Raw genomic sequence first — 12,546 nt, 5'->3', positions numbered from 1 at the left:
AAATGCAGATCCACTCAGCAAGCCAGTGATCAAACCATTGCTGACACTTGCAAGCATATATCCGCGTACAAATTTACAAATGCTTAGTTGCTCACATTGCCACTTAAGCATACATATTCTTCCCTCTCGCCCTCCCCCCAACTCCCCCCCCCCCCAAATCAGATGATGGGCCAAGAGTGAAAACACTGGAGAAAAAAATTTCAACCATCCCTGACAGCTTTAACAAAGATAAAACGGATCATTCTGAAATGACAGCAGCTTTTTTTAAAACAAAACCGAAACAGCCTTGAAAGATTGAATCTCCCACTTGGCTTCTGTGACAGGACAGCTGCAGAGAAACCCCTGTGGGTCTGTGATACCCAATATCCTCAGCTCCTCCTGTGACCCTGGTTCAGGGCCAAGACGTGGCAGAGGCTCCAGCAGATGGAGAGGACTGAGCAGAACAGTAACCCTTCTCAGATCTAATACAACAACAGCACAAATTTATATAGATCATTGAATTTTTTTTTGTTAAATAAAGCAGTGAAAAATAAACCAAATCGTCAATAAGCCACATTAGGGCAAAGTAGAATAGTTGGCACCACGGTTGGCGTAGCGGTTAGCGCCAGCTATCAGGACTGGGGTTACAGCGCCATCAATCGAGACCATGGTTCGAATCTGGTGCTGTCTGTAAGGAGTTTGTACGTTCTCTCCATTTCTGCATGGGTTTCCTCCGGATGCTCTGGTTTCCTCCCAATGTTCAAAATGTGCCGGGGTTGTAGGTCAATTGGGTGTAATTGGACAGCACAGGTTCGTGCTCATCCACATTTCAATTTAATTTAAATAAAAAGAGTGACAAAGGAAGAGAAGATTATTTCAGCATCTGGGCCCTTGACTGATGAAAATTTAACACCCCATAACAGACTGATGAAAATGAAGGGTGGGGCATGGAGTTCTGAGGTTAGACCAGTGGAAATTAGAGATAGGGTGAGATAAAGGCATAATGAGGTTTGAGATAAAGGCACAATGAGGTTCGAAGACAGTGTTAAGAATTTTAATTAGTATTAGACCTTGCCAGTGTAGGTAATGGGGAGTGGGGGTGTGAGGGCAACAAGAAATGGCTTCTCCCAATTATCATTTTACTAAGTTAAAGATATAAAGATTTGTATGAAAATGCATTTGTGTCATACATATAACAGTCAAATTTAAATTTGTGATTATACTCCTGGCATGGAGAAGCTTTATTGATTGTGACTCGATGATATCCTTGGGTACAGTGGGCCATGGATTGTGCTTCTGCACAGTATGAATCTATGAAAGAGTTATTAGTTAAGGGTGAGGGTCCGGAAATGAACTGCTGAGTTTTGGATGTGAACTTTAGAAGGGGTAGGAGGTGGGATTGCTGAGCTAGGAGATAAGGAAGGCCTATCTTACTTGGCTCAGTCACATTTTGTCTGAACTGCTGAGCTCTATGCCAAGTAAGCAGCTAAAATGGGCAATGCTAGGAAAGAGGAAGATGGCCAGAATCAAGATCGATCATCTCATACTCCTTTTGTCCTGGTACCTTAGTGGATAGAACACTAGCTCTCAAAACATGGGTAACAAACAATTTCCTTCTTTCCTCTGGTTTATTTCCTAATTATCTTGTATTTGGGTTCAGTCCCCCTGATTGTAGAAATTATTTTCATATAACCAAATAATGTTGATCATCTTACATTACAGACTGAAGCCTTGAAAGGAATCGGGTTATAAAATTAATTCATTCAAGAAAAAGTCAAAGTAACGGGCGGAACCGTGGGCGAAGCAGTTAGCGCAATGCCTTGACACTGCCAGCGATCAGGATTTGAATCCTGCCCAATCTGTAAGGAGTCTGTATGTTCTCCTCATGTCTGCGTGGGTTTTCTCTGGGGGGGGGGGGCCTCTGGTTTCCTCCCACCAATCGAAACGTACCAGGTTGTAGGTTAATAAGGTGTAAATTTGGCGGCACGGACTTGTGGGCCAAAATGGCCTGTTACCGTGCTGTATATCTAAATTTTTTACTAAAATTAACTTTAGGTTTTTTTTAGAGAATAGTTCATATCCTTGGGTATGAATTAAAATGTTCTGTATGAGAGAGAGATCACTGCTTCACATATTCCTGATCACTTCAGGAAAAATAGATTAGTTTTTTAGGACAAGCTGATAGCCTTCCTTTGTGTGTGTGTGTGTGTGTGTGTGTGTGTGTGTGTGTGTGTGTGTGTGTGTGTGTGTGTGTGTGTGTGTGTGTGTGTGTGTGTGTGTGTGTGTGTGTGTCTGTGTGTGTGTGTCTGTGTGTGTGTGTCTGTCCGTCTGTCTGTCTCTGTGTGTGTGTGTGTCTGTCTGTGTGTGTGTGTGTCTGTCTGTGTGTGTGTGTCTGTCTGTCTGTCTCTGTGTGTGTGTGTGTGTCTGTCTGTCTGTCTGTCTGTCTGTGTGTGTGTGTGTGTGTGTGTGTGTGTGTGTGTGTGTGTGTGTGTGTGTGTGTGATTTATAAATGACATGCATTCTGTTTCGTTCATTCCACTGAAGCCAGAACTATGCAGTGCCGAAGCTCTATGTCTGATTATTTTGCCTTAGTTCTATTAAAAGGCTTAATGCGTAAAGAGGGCTAATTTGCACACATGCTTAGTTAATGCACCAATAAACTCATCCTGCTGACAGGCTGTGTCTGAAATCTTTCCGCTTGGTAATTATGGAGGTCATAATTTTTCAAAAGACATTTTTAGTGAGTGGGTTATGGCTTATTGCCTTTCTCGTTCAAGTGGTAAGGAGCAAATATAACATATTTTTCTTTAAACTATACTTGCACAAATCTTAGCCACCAGATTTTTCCAGTGAAATCAAAGGAACAAGTTAGTGTCACAGGAATATCGAGAGTTGGAGGAGGTTACTCACTCTTGTAACGCTACTTCACTATTTGCTGATCGGGGTCTCGCTCTCTATTTACCAGATTTTGCTTGATACCTAGAGTAACCTTTCTCTTCAAGAAAAAATGCATAGCTTTTTTTTTAAAGCTTGAGTTGGCAGAATGCTGCAGTGGAAGAGATCCTGCTGTGGAACAGTTTTTCAAGCTGTATTTATTCTACCTTCTTTTCTGCCTTTTTGTACTTTGGGGTTTTAATGATTAGAACAATTATGCCACTGGAGCTCACAAGCTGGATAACTTCTGGGATGAGTCCTTGCCTGACCAGAAGGGCCATGGTAACAGAGGGACCAGTTTCCCAGCCAGGAGGAAGAACTGCTTTTCCCAGAGGGTGGTGAATCTGTGGAATTCACTGCCCATTGGAGCAGTGGAGGTGACCTCAGTAAATATAAATAAGACAAGGTTAGATGGATTTTTTTTACATAGTAAGGGAATTAAGGGATATGGGGGAAAAGGCAGGTAGGTGGAGATGAGCCTATCATCGGATCAGCCATTGAGTGGCGGAGCAGGCTTGACGGGCCAGATGGCCGATTCCTGATCCTTTTTCTTATCCTATCTGGAATTTCCATGGTTCCCATACATCTTACACACCACCACCACCCCCCCCCCCCAAACCCCCTCTCAACCTCACACTACACTCTCCAGACCCACAGTAACCTTCTCATCTTTGTTCCCCCAGGTTGCTACCATCCGTAACAGAGGTTGTGATTTGTTTTGGATCACACAGCAAAGTGCTGCCACAAGAGGATGAATGGTCCTGTTTTGTGCTTTGAATCTCAAATGTGGCTTAGATGCAATGTCATCTCTAAACTGGATTAGTGGTGCTCTGGAAGATTTGGTTAACACATATAAATATAGCATAATGTAAATGAATCATGGAACTGCATTATACATAAGCAGAGGCTGTGAGTCAAAACAACTCTTCTCTCTGTTTATTTACATTTATAAATGACATGCATTCTATTTCGTTCATTCCACTGAAGCCAGATCTATGCAGAGGGACAGTGAGTGGGAGCTCTCAAACATGCACACAGCACTGGTGTTATCCTGTTTGCACAGGATGATTTTTCTCAAGACAGGAACTGAGGATTCACAACACCTCCTCCTTCCTGAATCTCATTTATTTTAGAGTCAAGACATTCTGTGGACAGGGGTTTCTTATTAAAATGATCCAGAACTTCAGTAAGGAAAAGGAAGACCCTGCAGCGCACTTGTCATGCGGATAGAACGGTTCACAATACACGGCAGACACTGAAGTGAAACCAAAAGGGAGCGAAGCAATTGTACTGATTTTAAGATCTCCTTTGTGCTTGTGACGGTGGTGACAGCGGGGAAAAGCAGTGAGAGCTGTTCACAGCTGCTCCGTTGAATGGCCTAGAAAATGGAGCAAGATTGCCTGTGTGTTGAAATCTTCCCTGCAATATGCTGTCACCTTCATATGTCTATTGCAAAGCACAATCACTCCCGCAGTGTCCCACCCACTGAGATGTAATGTGACTTGGAGGAATATCTGCAAAATACTGGACGTCACAGATACAATCAGTCTCAGTTGTCTTAAAGTAACAATGCTAGTTCAAATTATCTGTAACATTTCATATTCAATTTTACACACCATATTTATTGAAGAAATCACTGTAAATCTTTTCATAGAGCATGGACTTAAGAGTCACTTATTGTGACAGATAAATCAAAGTATGGGTGGCAGCTATGTTTCAGGAGGATTTGGAGAGATGTGTTTAAGAAAGCATTTCAAACTTGGGAATAGCTAAAGATGCTATATTAGAGGGAGGCAGTGGAAGCTGTGGAGAGGGTGCAGAGGAGAGATTTACCAGCATGTGGCCTGGATTGGAGAAGATGTCAAATGAAGAAAGGTTAATGGAGGTAAAGAAGAAGAAGAAGAAGAAGAAGAAGAATGGAGGTATACAAGATTATGAGGAATAAGACAGGGTGGACAGCCAGCACCTTTTTCTCAGGTCGACAATAACTAATATCAGAGAACATTGGTTTAATTTGTGGGGAGAAAAGTTTAGAGGTAAGTTTTTTTTACTCAGAGTGGTGGATGCCTGGAGTACATTGCCACGGGTTGTGGTGGAAGCTGGCACAATTGTGACATCCAAAAGATTCTTAGACACAAGGATGCAAGAAAAATAGAGGGTTATGGATGTAAAGTCAGGAAAAATTAGATTGTTGTGGAGTAGGTTTACATAGGTCGGCAAAAACTTGTGGGCTGGAGGGCCTGTATTGTGCTGTACTGTTCGATGTGGAGAAGGGCAAGTGAGATACTCATGGTTAGCAACAAAACCTTCCCCCATGTGGTCTACATGGATTTTAGTAAGACATTTGACAAAGTCCCCCACGAAAGACTCATTCAGAAAGTCTTGAGGCATTGGATCCATGTAGATAAAAAAAATGGCTTGCAGATAGTAGTGGAAGGAAAGTATTCTGCCTGGAGGTCAGTGACTAGTGGAATCCCACAATGATCTGTTCTTGGACCCCCTACACTTTGTGATTTTTATAAATCGCCTAGATGAAGAGGTGGAAGGATGGGTCAGTAAGTTTGCAGGTGATATGAAGGATGGAGGAGTTGTGGATGCAGTTGAAGGTTGCTGAAGGTTACAAAAGTATATAGTCAGGATGCAGTGTGGGGTGGAAAAGTGGCAGATAGAGTTAAATCCGGAGGTCGAAAACAAGGTTAAAGGTCGGTTACGAGAGTAACAGAAGGACCTTTGGGTCCAAATTCATACATCCCTCAAGGTTGCTGCACGGGTTAGTAGGAGAGTTAAGAAGGCCGATGTTATGCTGGGCTTTATTAACAGGAGGAATGAGTTTAAAAGTCGAGATGTCATGTTGCAACTCTACAAATCTCTGGTGGGACCACATTTGGAATAATGTGTTTAGTTCTGGTCACCTCATTATAGGAAGGACATGGAAGCTATGGGGAGGTGCAGAAGAGATTTACCAAGATGTCGTCTGGATGGGAAAATAAGTCTTATGTGGCAAGGTTAGCAGAGCTGGATGAGAAGAGACTTAATAGAGGTCTACAAGATTATGAGAAGGTGGACAGCCAGTGCCCGTTTCCCAGGGCAGGAATAGCAAACATCAGAGTTCATGAATATGAAGTGAAGTGAGGAAAGTTTCGGGGAAACATCAGGGCAGAGTTGTGGGTGTCTGGAATGCCTTGCCAGGGATGGTGGTGGTGGCTGAAACATTAGGAACAGACACATGGATGGAAGAAAAATAGAGGGTTATGGGGTGGGGAGGGTTTCGAATTTTTTTTAAAAACAAGGTAACGATAGTCCTCAACTTACAACTGTAATTGGGACTGAAGGATTGGTCATAATTCGATTGGATGCAAGTCAGATTCGCATGTCTTAATGAGATATTAAGGCAATTTTAAAAAAAATCAATAAATGAACCTTTTATGAAGAATGTCAGCCATATGTACAGTATTTTAGATAAAAATGTCAGTTTTATGTGCGGGTGGATGTAACTTGCGTAGGTCGCAAGTTGAGGACTACCTATATATCTATGGGTTGGCACAACATCGAGGGCTGAAGGGCCTGCACTGTGCAATATTGTTCTACGATTTCTGGACCCTCCCTACAGATGGGCAGTATGATATTTATTAAATATTTATGCACTTTGCACACATCCCTCCTCAATCATAATTATTAAAACAACATTGCTGCTTATATAAGAATGCTGTAATTCATTAAACAACAAAATAGTTTCCACGTATGCCCTTTTCCTCATGTTGATTTTCACGGATCTGGGCATCAGAAGCAGGGTATTTATTACTCACTCCTACATGTCCTCAAGGAGAGGGTGGTGTCTGTCTTTTCCAATTGCAACAATCTGTGCAGTGAAAAATCTGACCTTGAAGCAGAAAATTCCAGGTTCAAACCCACACCCCACAGAGGATCACAAAGCTCCAGGCTGATGTTCTGCAGCTCTGTTGGAAGTGACATTTTTGGACAAGAAACAACGATCATATCCAAAAATGTCGAAACCTTTTGGGAGCGTACTTCCTTCTGCTTCCCCTGCAATCCTTGCCCCACATCCTCTCTTTCATTGTGAATCGGTGAACAAAGAGAAAAGCCAACAACATACCATCTTCACTGGTGTGTGCCTCTGTCCCAACTTCCTGCACAACATCTTCAGCTGAGGCAGGATCCCCATGAGGACTCTCACTGCAAAATAAAGGGAGCTTGGAATGAAGAGAGAAAGTATGCACGTTTGTATCAAAGGCATCGAGAAGCATGGGAGGATGTTGAAGGTAATGATAAATCTACAGGAAAGAAAGGAAGATGGGGATGTGCAGACCTTGCCAATTTTAAATAATGCTTCACAACATCTTGCCAGTGAAATTGGATGAGGAATTTGATTTCAAGTGGAAGGAGCGGAGGGTTGTCCCAGATAGTCAGTGCACAAGCAAAGTTTACAGGAGATCTGGGTGCTAGCAAGATCAGGTGGGTTGGAGCAAAGGATGGAGTGTGGCAGGTCAAAGAACATCAAGAAGAACTTGTGGAGGGAATGCTTTTACTTCTAACACACAAAATGTTCTAAAAGCAGCATAGCTTTCTTGCTTGGTCACCACCTCTAGTTTTGCGCATGGTTCTGCTCCAGTCCTTGGTCAATTCTGCCTTGTGGTGACAATACACGAAAATTTCTGAATGTAATGCTTTATAAAAGCCTTCTTGATGGCTTGTCAGTAATTCAATAAGATACCCTGAGATTAATTTTAAACAATGAAACCCTCCCAGCGCCATTGCTTTTGGCCCTGATATTTCACCCGTTGTCTCAATAATTGTGAGACATTGAAGAGGTGCAGTGAAGCTTGGAAATTCCACCCAATCTCATTATGTACAGGCACAGAAGCCAATAGCAGCATTTGTTCTGTTGCCTTGAACTCATTAGAGAAGCAGAAATGGCTCAGGGGGTGGGTGCTGAGAACCGTCAAGCTGACTTAGATAACTTACTTCCTCCTTCTTTCTTGCTTAGTTGGACCCCAACTAAAGAACCCAAGCAAGGGGATTTCAAACCTTTCGGGAGACAAATATACGTTGCTAGGCCAGACTCACCAGTAATCTTCTCCTGCCAACCCTTTGTCGTACACAGGCCCCTCCAGCTCCTTTTGTCCTGGGAGGATAGTGTCGTGGTGCAGAATGATGGACTTGATCAATTCATTGACATGTGACTGGCAGGATACTTGATCATGGCCCTCCGGCACAGACATTAGAGTGGGTCCAAAGCAGATAGCCAGGTTGTAGGGGTCCATCATATTTTCCTCACTGAACTGGGACAAGCTTCACAAAAAGAAAGGAAAATATTTGGTTCCTTTTAAAAATTCAATGGATAAATTAATGCTGAACACAGTAGAAAATGTCAACTGGTGTCCATGTTGAGATGTACTTTCCTCCTCAACCTTTAAAATGCAAGAATGAGAAGGCAATAAGGAGAAAAAATGATTTTATTTTCCGCCTTTCATACATCAAGAGACAATACCACCCTAATCCTCCCTGGTGGTAACTGCCAGATGTACAGGAACTCACATGAACACGTGTTGACTCTAAGCTGCGACTATCAAATTCAACCAGCTGCTTTTGATTTGGGTTATCCAACTAGGCCAGTGTTGCGTGTGTACAGTATATCTGGCCTCACTATGAGTGGCTGGTACATGGAAACACATGGTACTAATTTGACCATTAAAAAAAAAGGGTTTTTCTTTGTGTAAGTAGTTTGCAAGGGAGTAGAAAACTTTCTCACTGTAGACAATGCCAGGATGAATGGGGAAAAGTTGAATGCTGGAACTGAAAAGGCAAGTTATATTAATGACTTGTTCATATATTTTTGGAGGCATTTGTTGAAAGAGGAATGTTGGCCTGAACATGGGGGAAGTACTTGCTCTGCAAATATTGCGACCAAAAAAAGATGAGGTCACAAATTCTGCAATGATACCATCGCCTCCTAACTCTCCAAAATCTTCTCACCATCTATGAACCAAGTGTCTGGCCTTCATTAGAAGCTTACCAACAACATTCATCCATCCAACTGATTGGAACCCTCATGTTCACGCCTTCCGCTACCAGTGCACAGTACATGCAGTGTATATCAGCTACAAAATGTACTGTTGGCACAAACCAAAGCTTCTCCAACAGCACCTCCTAATGAAAATGTAACTTCCACCACTTGAAAGTTCAAGGCTAACAGAGGCAAGAAGAACACAACTGAAAGTTCCCTTCCAAGTTTTTTTTTGGCATATTGGCCTTCATAAATCAAAGAATTGAAAATAGGAGCTGGGATGTTATGGTAAAGTTGTATAAGACATTGATTGGTGAGGCCAAATTTAGAGTATTGTGTGCAGTTTTGGTCACCTTGCTACAGGAGAGATATCAATAAGATTGGAAGACTGCAGAGAAGATTTACTAGGGACTTCAGGAACTGAGTTACAAAGAAAGGTTAAACATGTTAGGACTTTATTCCCTGGAGCATAGAAGAATGAGGGGACATTTGGTAGAGGTATGCAAAATTATGAGGGGAGGGATAGAGAGAGTAAATGCAAGTAGGGTTTGGCAACTGAGGTTAGAAGAAGGGTTAAGTGTGAAAGGGAAAAAGTTTAGGGGCAACTTTTTCCACACAGAGAGTGGTGGGAGTGTGGAAAAAGCTTCCACCTGAAATGATAAATGCAGGTTCAATTCTAACATTTAAGAAAAAAAATTTGGAAAATTTGGGGGAAAAAGATGGGAGGGGTGTGGAGGCCTATGGACTGGGTGTAGGTCAGTGGGACTAGGCAGATTAATAATTTGCCACAGACTAGAAGGACCGAAGAGCCTGATTTGTGTGCTGTAATGTTCTATGGTTCTAAGCCACACATAGCAGTGCTGTGCAGAGCTACTTGCTGTCATGTGCCTATTGCGTTAAGCAATAGAAAAGAATCCATCAGAGATGAGAGTGTTCTGAGGAGGCAAAAAAGTCTGATTATCTTCTAATTTCCAGGTTGACATAATACATTTTTTTGCTACAGCTAAGGCTATCATAATAAATCTTTTTTGTTCTCCATCCAAATCGAGTCCAAGTTCTTTACTTCTTACATTACTTAGAAGAAAGATCTCTGGATTTTTTGGAATGTTGCTTTTTGTGATTTTATTTAATAACTGGTTTAGATCTTCCCAAAACTTTTCCACTTTCTCACATGCCCAATCTGCATGTTCTGTTGTTCCTGTTTCCTCCTTACAATGAAAACCCAGCAATGGTACATAGAAATGAATAAATGTATTCCATTGGAAAAAAATAACATATAATTTAAGAAATAACATCACAGTATTCGAACAAATTTGGGAACCGTACATGGAACTCAACAGAGAAGTCCTACCGCAGACCTCCACCGCCTAAAATGACAGAAGGAGAAGACGAAATGAACTGACCCAGTGTGTAAAAGTAGAAGACACAAATTTCTTGTTTATTTTCAATATGTGATGACATTGTTTAATGTATCATATAGGTTGAACGTTGAGTGGGTGGGGAGAGGGGGTGAAGGAAGGAGGGAAGGGAGGGGGGAAAAAGGGGAGAAAATGACACTGTGTATATACAAGAGGGAAATGTTTGTGTGTATTTTGGTTAATATGGTTCATAGTGTGAAAAATAAAAAAAATAAAAATAAAAGTCTGGTTAATAACTTATGAGTAAACTTCAGGCACTGAAGGAGGATCTAATGGCAAAACATAAAATACAGCATCACAACATGTAAATAATACTTACTGACTGAGGAAAGCAAAGAGATAGCGCATTACGATGATGGTTGGCTTTGGCAGAGTCAGAAGGACTTTGCGGATTTGAAGGGCTCTTTCTGCAAGGTTTTCAATAGCTGTAAAGAATGGGAATAAAACACATTATAAAATTGCAGGTTGTGCCTGATGGATCACAGTTGGTTCAACTTAAAGACGGTTCCCGTATTGTGTGCTCCTCCACCCCCGCACATTCTCCATTCTCCTCCAACTCATGAATGGGTAACGTTCCATGTCAGAACATGGACAGTGAATAATAGGCTACTTGCACACAAAAGCATAGTTTTGAGCAGGAAGGAAAGCAACTATCCACATAAATGCACTGCTGTGTATGTGGCGTTGGAGCAGTGATCATGAATAAGAAAGCCCTGTGTGCTAGTCTTTCTTCCTTAGTGGACTAATAATGAGTCCACCTGATCTATCTACTAGTGAGAGGCAACAAAGACAGAAGATTCAACCTGTACACCATAAAGGGCAAGTCCAGAAGCATACAAATTAAATTATCTAAACAAAAAATAATTGAGGAATGTCATCAATTCAGACCCAGTTCAGTTGTTAAACAATGTTTAAAGAAATACACAGGGGTAAAAATGTCAGGATAATACAATTCTTTGAGATTTAAAAGCGTACCAGGGTTGTAGATTAATTGGGATTTTTGGACAGCATGGGTCAGAAGGGCCTGTCACTGTGCTCTAAATTCTTCCTAATCCCTGATGAGGATAAAAGACGCCCAGATTCAACCTAAATCATTTGAATGCCACAGCAACATCTCCACCTATTAGGCAAGAACCTAAGCAATTGCAAAGTCCCTGCCCTTGAAATCAGGTAGACAGCAGGGATGATGATTTTCTGTTTGCTCATCACATAAAATTTCAACAACCTCTGGAACATGTTCTGTTTTCAACAATCACAAATGGATTTATCACATCTGCTTTCTCTCTTGTGACAGTTCAACTTAGTGCATACATTAAAGGACCTGATGGATCAGCACCTTAGCATCATCAAAGATTTGAATGATCCTTGTTTGCTCTTCACCTTTTTTCATTCAAATGTAGACTCAAGAACTACATTAAGACCTATTACTTTCCCAAGGAAGTGATATTACCAAAGGAACTGTGCACAGACCTTCCAGGTAATGTGGTATTGCTGGGTGAGACACAGGAATCCGCCTTCTGTGTCTCTTGAGTTTGGATGCAACAGATTGCGTAACTTGTTCTCATGGTCAATCTTTACAGAAAAACATTATCAGAAAGCTCATCTATATTATTATCTAGCCCTGATCCCATCCACGTATACACTTTCATCCCACAGGCATTTAAAATACTTCCATTACCCTGTCCCTCCCTATCTCTATAATATTTTCTAGTATGCAAACTTCGATATTCTTCCATTTCAAAAAAGCAGCAGGAATCATCAAGGATCCACCCCACCCAGCACACGCTCTGTTCTCGCTGCTGCCATCAGGAAAGAGGTACAGGGGCCACAAGACTCGCACCACCAGGTTCAGGAACGGCTGCTACCCTTCCACCATCAGACTCCTCAACAACAAACAATCAGGGACTCATTTAAGGATCCTTTCTTTGCACATTATTTATTATTGAATATTTATATTCTGTATTGCAGTTTGTTTGAACTTCTTTCTTTGTTCATTTTTCTCTCTTTTGTATACCCATCTTTTATTGAGTAGTTTTTTTGCACTACAGATAAGGAGAAATTCTGCCTGGTCCTCAGGAAAAGTAATCTCAGGATTGAATGCAATGACATGAATGGACACTGACGATAAATCTGAACAACCCTTTTTAAAAAAAAATCATACCACCATTGAAAATCATTCTCTCAACCTCA

At 41.5% G+C, this 12,546-nt stretch overlaps 1 protein-coding gene across 8 annotated transcripts in view; it reads right to left on the bottom strand.

Moving 5' to 3' along the window:
* srgap2 (SLIT-ROBO Rho GTPase activating protein 2) overlaps window positions 1-12,546 on the bottom strand; it is a 182,245-nt gene that overhangs the window by 20,688 nt on the left and 149,011 nt on the right. For all 8 annotated transcript variants that reach the window (XM_069941877.1, XM_069941878.1, XM_069941880.1 and 5 more), the window contains 3 exons: window positions 10,676-10,781; window positions 7,999-8,223; window positions 7,028-7,107 (listed from right to left, as the gene is read on the bottom strand). In XM_069941877.1, coding sequence (XP_069797978.1) covers window positions 7,028-7,107; window positions 7,999-8,223; window positions 10,676-10,781 — 411 coding nt within the window. The remainder of the gene's footprint in view (window positions 1-7,027; window positions 7,108-7,998; window positions 8,224-10,675; window positions 10,782-12,546) is intronic.

Source organism: Narcine bancroftii, chromosome 5 (assembly GCF_036971445.1).
Source record: "Narcine bancroftii isolate sNarBan1 chromosome 5, sNarBan1.hap1, whole genome shotgun sequence".
NCBI lineage: Eukaryota > Metazoa > Chordata > Chondrichthyes > Torpediniformes > Narcinidae > Narcine > Narcine bancroftii.
Note: the sequence above shows the minus strand (reverse complement) of the source record. Positions and strands in the feature narration are given on the sequence as shown.